The sequence below is a fragment of the Triticum urartu genome, chromosome 5A (assembly GCF_056163025.1).
Source record: "Triticum urartu cultivar PI428250 chromosome 5A, HENAU_Tu73, whole genome shotgun sequence".
In the NCBI taxonomy this organism is placed as follows: domain Eukaryota; kingdom Viridiplantae; phylum Streptophyta; class Magnoliopsida; order Poales; family Poaceae; genus Triticum; species Triticum urartu.
Genome location: NC_141877.1, coordinates 554,393,425 through 554,406,387, shown reverse-complemented (window position 1 = coordinate 554,406,387; position 12,963 = coordinate 554,393,425). Strand labels below are relative to the sequence as shown.

Here is a 12,963-nt window from a genome sequence, read left to right as displayed (position 1 = left end):
GACGCTACGAGGTCGGATAACAACTCAATTAGAACGGTCTTATTGGTTAAAACCGTCATGTTGGTGATTATTATTTTTTGCGCGCTGGGGTAAGGGTGGGGGTGGTATATTGGTGATTATTATGATGATCGGGCTGTTTTGGCGACTCAGCTGGAGTCGCTCCAAGAAATACAATGAACGTTGATGTCCATTTACGTGGTGTACACTTGGTTCGGAGTACGCAATGATGCACTGAGCTAACAAACATTTTACTTTGGTTGTCTCTTGCAAATGGCGGGCCAATCGAATCCATGACAGGTACTCCCTCCGTTCCGATTTACTCGTCGTAGTTTTAGTTCTAAAACCACGACAAGTAAATCGGAACGGAGGGAGTATCTTTCATGGCAAAAATCATAGAATTGTAATAATAAATTTATACAAATATAATTTCAAGTACGTACCGCCAGTTGATGGGCAAAACATAATGCAGCAAAATATTTCTTCAGGTTGTCACCAGGCTGGAGACGAGGAACATGAGTAAGAACATTTTGATGTCATTGTCACCCAGGAAAAACGACATGCGGCGCGAAGAAAAAGAAAGAGAAAAAGGAACTCAAACTGCTTCAAGTAATGTACTACAACTCCAAGGATGAACAGAATAAAAATGTCATGAACTACTCCCATCTTGATCATCTCTCTGTGTCCATATCACACAGTCTGCTGAGCATGCTTTGTGCCAGCAGTAAGAAAGAACGAAAGTATACAAAGAGATTTCCCTCTGGTTTCTAGAGAAATCAGAAACCTCGAGATTTATGATGTGGAAAAGATACATCAAATCTGCATTGCCAGCTCAATGGCTCCGTGCTGGCCACAGAAGCTGTTTGATTTGGTCAGCAATTCTCTTGCTTGAAGCATCACAGGTTCTTTGCATTGACCTGAGATGGCGATCTCTGGTCAGACTCTGGCCTTCGCAGAGCAGACAAGGATGCTTAGCTTCAGAGGTCAAAGGAATCAACTGGACTCCCTGCAGCGTCCTTAACTTCCTCGGTCCACACAAATCATCAGTCGTGCCAATGATACTGACCTCGCGTTGCGTGTCTGAACATTTTGTTTGAACAATCAAACCAAAGAGAAAATGATCTACAAGTCCAAATAACCAAAAATATTATGTGCATAGATAGTACTCACTATTATTTGATTACTCGCAACTATGAACTGACCACCACTTGCACTACTTCAGTAAACACAGAACATCAAACTTTGCTACACATTTCCATTCCCGCTAACCAACACACCCAAAAACACCAGAAAATGTTCACACAAAGGGACTCAAAACACTTGCACTTGGCACATTTAAACCTATAAACGACGACTACGGAAACTATAACACAGCTCACACCAAGTTAATTAAAATTACGGGAGTAACTAGTAGGGAGTTTGGTGTTTCATTCAGGCGTCGGCGGAGAGCTGGCGCTTCTGCTTGGACAGCTTGGCCTGCAGCTTGTCGAGCTTGGCGCTCATGCTCTTCTGCTGTTCGCTCACCGACCCCTCCTGCGTGCTGCACATCTGCGGCTTCATCTTCAGGCTGAACCGCCTCGGGACATGGGACGCCCACCCTCCCCCGTTCTTGCCACCGCCGCGCCCCAGCTTCTCGATCTCCTGCCGCATGTCCGAGCACTCCTTCTCCAGCTCCGCCAGCCGCATCCGCATGTTGTCCATGCCCACCTTCAGCACCTGGTTCTCCCTCACGGCCGCCGACCACCCCCCGGCCTCGCCGGACATCGCCACGCAGCCGCTCCGCAGCGGCCTGGACGACCCTTCCAGGTTGTCCGACACCAGCAGGCACCCCGCGATCGACGTCCTCAGCTGCAGCTGCTCGAAGAAGAGGACTTGCACGACCACGCGCAGCGGCAGCCTCTCGTTCTGCGCCGCGTGGGTGCACGCCTCCAGGGACAGCTTCTGGCAGTCCATCAGCCGGCATAGCTGCTCCCGTTCCGCTTCTGATAGCCAGGAATGTGCCTGTGAGCAACACAAAACCAAAATGATGTCATGCAGATGCAGATACAAGTGAGCGTCCGATTTCTCAAGACAAACAAAGATTAACAACTTTAAAAAAAGGAAGTAGGATAGAAGATCTACCTTCAAGTACACATCGATGGCACGGTAGAGGCCGTCATCTAGCGGCCGGGCATACTCGGGCAAAGCAGATGCCAGGGCTTGGAATTTCGGAGGTTTCAGATTGACATCCGGTGCAACCTCTGCAAGATAGCCATCCAGTAACTTGGCAACAGCAGTGATTGGTATCATAGAAGGGGACGCCATCATGTCATCGATGCACGGGGAGCAACCGCCGTTGGCTTGGTCCATTGCCAGAAAGTGCTCAAGAATCCTGTGCACGCACTCCACATTGTACAGTGTTTCCATGGTGTAAGAGTAGTTTGGCAGCAGTAGATCTTCCAGACTGGCCTGGTCAAGCTGCATGCCGACGCGTTTCTCCAAGTTGGCGATGCAGGTGGAGCTGGCTTTCAGAATCATGGATGTTTTAAGCAGCCCGAGCAAGAGTTTTGTAGGCACCAAACCCTTCTGAACAGGCAATAGTCTGTCGATCTCCTCAAGCAAGTTCCTCTGTTCTACATCAGAAAGAGTACCGGCCAGGGGCATTGTTCCCATGCTATTGCGCCTACTGAGTCCTGGAATATACTTCCGCGCATAATATGCCAAAGAACCAGCGATGATCTCAGGCCGAATGCGTCGAAACTCCATACCAGATAGCAACCTCTTGTACATGGGAAAACTCAATGATGAAACATCGTCATACCACCAGTCCGAACTGAAGTTTCTGGGCCTGGCACCGGTGCTGATCCCATTCCACAGCACACTGCCACCAGGGCTTTGCATGAGGCCATGTTCCCTTATCGGCCAGCCAAACAGGTTTGGGTCGGTAGTTGCTTTCGATGCTAATGACTCGATGCATCTCTTCACAATTTGAAGATCTTCAGCATGAGGGAGAAGGTCATCACATGTTTCGAGGGCCTTTAAAGAATCTTTCCAGTTACGAAGCACCACTTGGTTAAGAAACATTTCTGTCTGTGCAATCAGGTTGTCATCAGATATTTCTTCAGTCATCTGGAGATGCTCAGAGGCGCAACGCAGGTGGACAACATTTGAAGAAGAAAGTTCTATTTTCACTCCATAGCAGAATCTTGCCAGCATTTCAAATGATTTTGCACCCCCTGGGATATCACTTAGTTTGATGATGCACTCTTCTTGATCTGAACTCTCCTCTATCAATTGTTCAAGAACGGCACTTTTGGAAAGTAAAGGGAACTGCAAAGACGATGACCAGCATTATGGTAAAAGAACAGCCAGCATGTAGTGAAGGTCTACAAGTACAAGGTAAGAAAAATCTGTAAAGATGCATGAATGACCACAGGAGAAAGTAAACAAATGGCATGTGTATTATTTTTAAAGATGAAATGTTGCCACAAATTAATTCTCCAAAAATGAGTGAAATCCTTCCAATACAAGTACAAGTTGCTCATCCTTCTTAATAAGGACAATGTATATTTTCCTATAAATCCACAGGTAGTTCCTTGCCAACTTAGAATGGACACTGTTTGCTTGTTACGACAGACTAAAGTTTGTTAGTCTTATCTCTCAAAAAAAAGTTTGTTAGTCCACCTTGATGTTTTAGACTACATTCTTTTTTAATACCAAACAGTTTAAATAACTTTCTTCTAGGGCATTCTAGTAACAAGTAATAGTAATACAGTAGCTGTTTCTAGTGCCATAGAGGGCGAAATTGTTTACGGACAATCACAGGAAATGCATATTACCTTATGAAGGTGGAAAGACATATCCCCAACTTCCACAGTAACATCACTTGGCAGTCCTGTTGTGCAGAACCTAGAAGGTTCAAAAGCAGAAGAAAAAGTCAAGATCATTATATCAGACATATTTAAATACGAAACTTCACAGAGCAAATTTGAAACATATATATCCACGGTAATGGTCCCTTCGACGTCACAAACAGTGGTGCTAAAGGTGGTTGATTTCATGAAACATGGGAAGCTTGGGCTGTCCATTTAAAACAAAATCCAAACCTGCTCCCTAGTAAATAATTACAAGTTGGCTGCATTGTCTTGTATAAATGAAATGAGGAACGATGGCATCCCGCTGCCAACCAATGTGATGTGGATCCATGAAAAACTGCAGGCGACCCCCACCGGCCACCACAAACTGATTGCAGAAGCGGTCAACTGCGATCAACTGTGCATATTAGTGGGTACAATGAGTGAATAACACCCCACCATACTTCAATGGTGGAACTGTATCTAGCATGTGCAATGGGGCACCAAGGCAGGCAATACCGCAAGTCTTCTCCTTATTTCGTGGGAAATATTCTTAATCAACAAGTGTGTCGGTGACAAAACGAAATTTCAAATTCCAGCTAACGCCTTGTTTTGAACACATTTTCTTGGCAACTAGCATAGCATTTGAAAGTAATGTTTTCAACCCTGAATTTTCTCTCTCAATCACAAATGACAAGCAAGCAGGAGCAAGTAAACCAAGTCTGCTATTCGAATCTCATCGTTTTGCAATTGAAAATACGCATGTGAACATGGAATCAGTGGCAGTGGCCTGTATATATACAAAGAAAACAAAACTCGAGAGAGAGCTCAGGGAGAGCGGTGTAGAGCGAAGCCGTGCAGTCCAGCCAAACAAGTTAAAGACTTGTGAATTATGGCACCTCCAGACAGAGCTCCACCAAATTGGCACCAATTTGAGCAGAAACCCCCAAGAACGCCAACCAGCCACTCTTGTCCTATTTTCTCCCCTAAATTCTTGAGGTTTCAGGTAGCAGCAAAAGAAGGGCAGGAACAAGACAACAAGGCCCAATTGTCTATCCTGGCAAGGGAGAGCGAGCAAGTAGACCGCAGAAATCAAGGCTGAATTAACGCGGAGAACATAGGGCGAACAGGGAAGAAGAGAGTAATGACGCGAGAAATTTACCACGCCTGTCCCTGCCTTCTGAAGGCATCAGGCTTTGATCCCAGCTTCACCGACGCCGACGCCGACGCGGCCATCCTGGTCGACGCGGCCTCCCCCAAAGAAGGCTGCGCGAGTAAGACTCGGGCGCAGAAGAAGAACCCTCAACCAGCACTCGGAAGCTCAGGCCATGGCCTGGTCTGCCCCTTTCTCTCACGCTCTCTCCCGCTGCCGCCGGAACCAGCTCCCCGCGAAAGAAAGACAGGGCAGGGCAGGGTCAGCGATACATGATATGGTTGGAGGTGGAGACCCCTTTGGCGACGGGCCTGCTGCTGATCCAACCACTCCTCCTCCAATAAACCAAGCGCAAGCGGGGGTTGCAGGAAGAGGAGCACCGATTCAATCGAAGCAGTTAATGGTGGGCGCCGGCGCACAATGGGGGTTGGGAGAGAGAGCAGGAGTGCGAGTAGTTGGGTTGGGGCAGGGAGGAGGCTTGAAGACGGCAGTTTCTATTGTGTCTTCACCCTCCCTCTCTCTCTGCTTAACAGCTTTTGTGGGTTATTAAGAAGGTCTCGGGGAGTTTGATTAGGGGGGGAGGTGGAGATGGAGAGGGGAAGCAGTTGGCGCTGTGTGTTTTTCTCTACTTCTTTAGGGCTCGTGGTCACGGGGACAGCGCCATGACTGGGTGTAAAAGAGCGGCAGAGATCCTTTTCTGTTTCTGGCGGCAATTCATTGCCAACTCGACAATTGTTTTGTTTTGTTGCAAGGAGAAAGAAATTAGAAAAGGAATCGGGTCAATTGGTAGTAGGCGTCAAACGGAGGGAGCGGCCAGACGACAAGGCAGCAGGTCAATCAATTATTTGGTCAACAAGGGAAATATTGCGGCCTGCGGAATCGCACGGCTGGTTCCCATCCATTGAGGCGCAAATAGTGGGAAATAAATTAGTACTAGAGTAGGAATCTATACCTGTGTGACAGTAATGGCGCAAATATCCCAAGGCTAGGAGTAGTAATGTGTTGGGAAGGCGTTTTCTTAGTATATTTATTCCAGAAAAAGAAGGTGTTTCTTTTCTTTTTTTTTGAGGGAAAAAAGAAGAAGCAAGGTGCGTATGGGAGGAGCGGGGGGTGTGCGTTGGTTCCTGCCTGCCAGTGTGCTGCGTGGGTTGTTGGCGCGGGAGTTATTATTTACTGATGAGGAGGGCATTAAAGGCTCTGGAAATCTTGGGCTGCGTGTACACAGATTCTCTGAAGGAGAGAGTACAGCCGGGCAACGTTTGTTTATGCATGCATTTCAGCCACCGCTTTGTCCTCTTGACCTCAATACCGACTATATTTCCGGACGTCCGTAGCATTTTCAAATCTAGTACGTAGGGGTGTCCTCTACTTCTAGGGTTGCAGACTTGTAGTAGCTGCGCGTGCAAATCCTTTTTCTAAGAAAGAATCTTTGGAGGCGCAAATCAAATCGTCGTATATCTCATACTACTAGTAGTACAGTACTATTTTGTTTTCAGAAAAAATTGGAAGCTTGGGCTACCGGCAAATGCTCTTCTCGATCGGTGGCGCATGTCTTTAACCTTACGCAGTCGGTACTACTAGCACGTACAGTAGTACGTGCCTGGAGGAAACCCAAACCACCTTGATGTGATAGGAGTAAAATAAACAGGTGGCTTGTTTGGGGGCTAGCGTCGCAGCTGCGTGGTGCTTGCTTGTACGTGCAGATGCCGCCGCTGTTTGCCGCGCCCGGATGGATGCACACAAGGAACTATGAAGGAAGGTCAACTCGTTGGGACTAGCTCGATTCGTCGATGTTGGATATTAGGTAGTGTTTGGTTCTTTAGTATTAGGACTTTTTCTAGTTCTTAGGATTTTTTGAAAAAGACTCTTAAAAAGTCCCATACTGTTTGGTTTGGTAGGGACTTCTTTTAGTCCCAACACAAAAAAGTCTCTGGAACCAAACACCCCCTTAATCTGGTTATTATGGTTTTGCACTTGTGATATTCCCAATGTGTGAATCAATTATTTGTACGCAGTGTCCAAACGTGGTCTAACATTGGACACGCATAAGCACCACGGTTCAAGAAAATTCACTTCAGGACTAGGCCTATGTGTAAATTAATATAACACGTTTTAGATCACCACTTCCCTCTGTAAATTAATACCGCCTCCATCCTGATTTATTGGTCCTTTCGTATTTTGTGCTAAATTTTCACCTTATATTTAAATAACAAAATGTTAATGCGTCAAAAAAATAATAATGCCAGTAAAAACTATGTTCAAATACGAACCCAATGATATAATTTTTAATGACATGCATTATCATTTTCTTAGTCTGACACAAAAATACTAAGGGGACCAATAAACCAGGACGGAGGTAATACAAGATATTTTAAATCACTAAAGTAGTAGTGATCTAATGGGAGCTGAGAGCAATTTTACAGGTTTTTTGGCTCCCGGGAACATTTGCTCCGGGGTGAACAGTACCTCAAAAAATGTGGGAAAATGTTTTAAAAAATTCTGAATTTTTTTGTGAATGATTGTGTTAGTGTCGCAAGCATGCTTGAAAATTTTCATGCGAAATGGATCAGTAGTGTTTTGTCGGTGAAAAAAAATAGTGTAACATTTGGCGTTCATTTTTTTTGCACAAGTCAAAATGTTTATTTTTTTGCCTTTGCAGGTAGCATAAATAATTTGTTGGAATTTTTTTGACATTTCAAAAATTATTTTTCACACGTAGGAGCACATGCTCCTCGGAGCCAAATTGGATTTCCAGATAACCCCGTCCTCTCATCATATGATACACACAACACATTTAGCACTATGTTGTTTGATTGCATAAATCAAATTTCATCACACCAGTAGTTGGAAACACTTCATATATTGGATGGTAAACACAATACCATCATAAACAACAAAGTAAAGAGGTTTAAGATGTCTTCTTCTTCTTCTTCTTCTTCTTCTTCTTCTTCTTCTTCTTCTTCTTCTTCTTCTTCTTTGTATTGGAGGTACATAGTGAGGGTTTAAAGGGATTTCATAGGATTTTCAAAGGGTTAGAATCCTTAGGGTTTTTTTCTATGTTGGTCGTTTGATTCACAAGATTTTTTCTTTTGGAATCAAGTGTGTTGCAGTTCATTGAAAATCATGCATCCACTTCAACCTCTTTTCATAATTCCTTTGTTTTTCCTGTGGCATCAAACACTCTATACTAATTCTATAAGATTCAAGTGGACGTGACACTTAAATCCTGTATTTTTCCTATGCTTACGTTCTAAAATCCTGCAAATCAAAGAGGGCCTGATTAGTGAAGCCCATCCTGTGCCATGCAAGGAGATACGACGCACCAGGGTTGAGTTGGTTAGGTGGACAGTGGTATCCACAACCCACCAGGGTTCAAATTCTGGTGCTCGCATTATTCCTGGATTTATTTCAGGATTTTCGGTGATGCGCTTTCAGTGGGAGGTGTTGGAAATATGAGTAATTTACCAAATGATTTTATTAACAGAAATACTAGATAAAGTATGACTAATATAGTAGAGATAAAACAAGTCATGCGTTCTGACAGAGAGAAGGTAAATAGCTTCTGCATATATGAACTGTATCCTATCATATCTAAAGCAGACAGTATAGCAAGTAGCATATATGAAGTAGAACCTATCATGTGTAGGACAAGGACTAGAACAAGGAACTGTGGCAGAACCTTTAACAGGAAAGACAAGAACACGTACGGGACAGCAGCAGCAGAAGCGCTGGACTTGGGGTCGGTGTCCTCGCCTGCCATGTCGTCGAGGAGGTCGTGGACGTCGGGGAAGAAGTCGTCGTCGGGGAAGTAGTCGTCGGCGACCGGATCGTCCGTGATGAAGCAACCAGTAGTCGCGCTGAGCGCTCCGCAAAAACCTTATCACCCTTCTCCTGTACATGACTCAAAAGGTGCGGTCTCGGAGGCCTACTGTCCCGACCTGCGGTGCACGCCGCAAGACGGGATGGGGAAGAACGTAGCAGCAGCGCAGTGGTCGGAACTTTGTGGCGAGAGGAAGAGGAGCTTCTGTTGTGTCTCTCTGGAGAGGAGCGACCTCTCTTATATAGGCACAGGAGAAGGACGCGAAGAGGCTGCGGCAGGAGGTGAAGCAATGAAGGGAGACGAAGCGAACACGCAGCGGCCGAAGAGGCGCTTCGTTCGAATTTAGTGTCCACTACAAAAAACGTTTCAACTCCCACGTGACCTTCCGTATACCCGTCGTGCGTGGCAAAAATTTAGATATCGGCTCATTCCCGCAACCCGCGACGCGTCGTGATGAGGCGTGGCGAGGCAGCCGGCGGAGGAGGAGCGCGCGTGGATATCCCTCTTGTTCTCATGGTCGTACAAGTGGGGAAAGAACCTCCGTTATAAGGAGGTCAAACTCCCACTAGACTAGCAATGTGGGACTAAACTTTAGTAGTATTCATTGCCTTACACAAATGGGCTAAGTGGGCCTTTAGGATTTATTAGGAATTTCTAAAATAGTTATTGGGCTACCCAAAATAGCAAAATAGACTAAATTCCAGCAATCCCCCACCAGATCCCAGAGGCACACAGAAATTTGCCTTTGATTCCAAAACACTATTTTATATACCGGTACTGCAGTGGAGACTATTAAGTTGAACTTCCACCTAAAACTCTATGCTACATTAGTAAGCAACTTGAACAGTGGACTGGGCCTTGAACTGCAAGTTTTCTGCGAATCTAGCTTCACATAAAGCCTTGACCGATACGTGGCTACCGTGGATCTTCCCCGCGGGTGGAGCTTATGCGTCATACTCCGTGACCTTTCATGAGTTCACTAGAGAGAACCCTACTCTCATAGATTGCGACGTTTGACAATCAGACTCATATAGGTGTGTTCTTCAAAAGATGTTCTGCAGGATAACATCTCTGCTTAAATAAGCCACTTAGAACACATTAAGATATACATCAACCTGCCATGCAGATTAGGAGAGTATTGCATCTTCATGGAGTGGTATTATGAATAGTAAGGATACTCTCCTCTCAGTTGACCAACAGCTTGTCTTCCACATCTAATTTACGGGATCTCCGATCACAAAGAATAGGTTACCACTGTGAACAACTCATATTGTGGGTCTCATACCCATCTCCCTCGATGCATTATCTATCACATTACGTGATAGACCCTTGGTAAAAGGATCTGCCAGATTTTTAGACGTTTGGATATAATCCAACGCAATAACTTCGGAGTTTTTCATTTTCCCGACAGACTTTAACCTTCTCTGAACGTGTCTTGATGACTTCATGTTATCCTTTGAGCTGCTCACTTTCGTGATCACAGTTTGATTGTCGCAGCTCATAAGGACACCCGGTACAGGTTTCTCAACAACCGGCAAGTCATTCAAGAGCCAGCGAAGCCAATCTGCTTCAACCGTAGCTGTATCTAGTGCTGTGAGTTCTGCTTCCATTGTTGACCTCGTTAAGATGGTCTGCTTGCAAGACTTCCAAGAAACAGCGCCACCTCCATGAGTGAATACATAACCGCTCGTGGCCTTTATCTCATCAGCATCTGAGATCCAGTTTGAGTCACTATACCCTTCAAGCACCTTTGGGTGCCCGGTATAGTGAATTCCATAATTTGCAGTGCCTTTCAAATAACGCAAAACTCTCTCTAGAGCTTTCCAATGCACATCTCCTGGTTTTGAGACAAACCGACTCAGTTTGCTAACAGCAAAAGAGATGTCAGGTCTTGTAGCACTTGCTAAGTACATAAGCGAGCCAATAATCTAAGAATATTTCAATTGATCTCTAGCAATTCTTCGATTCTTTCGAAGTAACACACTCGCATCATATGTGTTGGAGAGGGCTTGCAGTCACTATAGCCAAAGCGACTCAAGATCTTTTCCACATAGTGAGATTGAAGCAATGTAATCCCACCATCATCGTCTCTCAACAACTTGATGTTCAGAATGACATCAGCCACTCCTAAATCCTTCATCTCAAAACAACGAGATATGAAATCCTTGACCTCCTTAATAACATTCAGATTTGTTCCGAAAATCAGTATGTCATCAACATACAAGCACAGGATAACTCCCTCGCCCCCACCATGGCGATAGTACACACATTTGTCAGCTTCGTTCACAACAAAGCCTGCAGCTGTTAAAGTTCTTTCAAACTTCTCATGCCACTTTTTGGGTGCTTGCTTAAGTCCATACAAAGACTTCAGCAACTTGCACACTTTCCCTTCCTGACCATCTAGTACAAACCCATCTGGTTGTTCCATATAAATTTCCTCGTCCAACTCTCCATTTAGGAAAGCAGTCTTAACATCCATTTGATGAACGAGAAGACCATGCGAGGCAACTAGTGAAAGTAGAACTTGAATAGTGGTCAGTCGAGCCACAGGTGAGTAAGTATCAAAGAAGTCTTCACCTTCCTTTTGGGTATAACCCTTAGCCACGAGCCGAGCCTTATACTTCTCAATAGTACCATCAGGCCTAAGCTTCTTCTTGAATACCCATTTGCATCCTATAGGTTTGCACCCATAAGGACGATTAGTTATCTCCCAGGTTTCATTCGCCAAGATGGAATCCATCTCGCTACGAACCGCTTCCTTCCAGTAGTCAGCATCTTCAGATGCATAGGCCTCTGAAATAGAACTGGGAGTGTCATCTATGAGATACACAAGAAAATCATCACCAAAGGACTTTGCAATCCTTTGTCTCTTGCTCCTAGTAGGAACTTCATTGTTCTCCTCCACAGGACTTTCAAAGTCTTCTATCGAAATGGCAGGTTTGGTAATTGTGACTGGTTCCTGATTCGATGAACTAGGCATCTCCTGATTAGATGAGGTAGCCATATCCTTCATGGGAAAGATATCTTCAAAGAAAGTCGCATCATTCGACTCCATGATCGTACCGACATGCATGTCAGGTACCTCAGATTTTACAACCAAGAATCTAAGCCAATGCTATGAAAAGCATATCCCAGGAAAACACAATCCACAGTCTTTGGTCCAAGCTTCCGCTTCTTTGAAATTGGACCATTGACTTTCGCCAAACAACCCCATGTTCACAGATAAGAGAGTTTTAACCTTTTCTTCTCCCATTCCTCGAATGGAGTTATATCTTTGTTCTTTGTGGGGACTCGGTTCAGGACATGACATGCTGTCAATATCGCCTCCCCCACCATGCCTTGGAGAGACCCGATGTATCTAACATGGCGTTAACCAAATCAGTTAGAGTACGATTCTTTCTTTCGGCCACCCCATTTGACTGAGGTGAGTAGGGAGGAGTCCTCTCATGGATTATACCATGTTCCGCACAAAAAGCATCAAACTCTTTGGAAAAATACTCTCCACCACGGTCGGACCTAAGCCTCTTGATTTTTCGATCAAGTTGGTTTTCCACTTCAGCTTTATAGATCTTGAAAAAGTTCAAAGCCTCATCCTTAGATTTCAGAAGATACACACGGCAGTATCTAGTGGAGTCATCAATTAACGTCATGAAATATTTCTTTCCACCTTTTGTCAACACACCATTCATTTCACATAGATCTGAATGTATGAGCTCTAGTGGTGCAAGATTTCTTATTTCCGCAGTCGTGTGAGACTTATGAGGTTGCTTAGCTTGCACACACACTTGACACTTAGATCCCTTGACGGTGGTGAAACTAGGGATTAAGTTCAACTTCGCTAGTCGCGACATGCAACCAAAGTTAACATGACAAAGACGTGAATGCCACACATTGGATTCACTATTGTTGCAAATATGATTAACAACTTTATTGCAAACGTCTGATAAGGATAAACGAAACAAGCCTTCTGACTCATAGCCTTTACCAACAAAGGTTCCATACTTGGATATTACAAATTTATTCGACTCAAAGACAAGCTTGTAGCCATCTCTACACAGAAGAGATCCGCTAACAAGATTTTTATTGACGGAGGGGACATAATTCACGTTCTTCAGCCGGACGATCTTCCCCGAAGTAAACTTCAGATCGACCGTGCCAAC

General features: G+C 44.8%; 1 protein-coding gene across 1 annotated transcript; it reads right to left on the bottom strand.

Moving 5' to 3' along the window:
- Positions 1-1,120: 1,120 nt before the first annotated feature.
- On the bottom strand, positions 1,121-5,565 carry LOC125510519 (Phototropic-responsive NPH3 family protein). The gene is made up of 4 exons (XM_048675733.2): positions 4,993-5,565; positions 3,816-3,885; positions 2,119-3,306; positions 1,121-1,998 (listed from the first exon to the last, which is right to left on the bottom strand). The coding sequence occupies exons 1-4, from the start codon at positions 5,064-5,066 to the stop codon at positions 1,429-1,431; spliced, it is 1,902 nt and encodes a 633-aa protein (XP_048531690.2). The 5' UTR covers positions 5,067-5,565; the 3' UTR covers positions 1,121-1,428.
- Between the last annotated feature and the right edge of the window lie 7,398 nt (positions 5,566-12,963).

What these genes read in the sequence shown, in the direction of transcription:
- LOC125510519 (XM_048675733.2), bottom strand. Translation starts at nt 5,066, where the DNA reads ATGGCCGCGTCGGCGTCGGCGTCGGTGAAGCTGGGATCAAAGCCTGAT. An exon ending in AGAAGGCAGGGACAGGCGTG is followed by an intron (nt 3,886 to 4,992) that starts GTAAATTTCTCG and finishes TGAACCTTCTAG; the next exon opens with GTTCTGCACAACAGGACTGC. An exon ending in CCATCGATGTGTACTTGAAG is followed by an intron (nt 1,999 to 2,118) that starts GTAGATCTTCTA and finishes TGTTGCTCACAG; the next exon opens with GCACATTCCTGGCTATCAGA.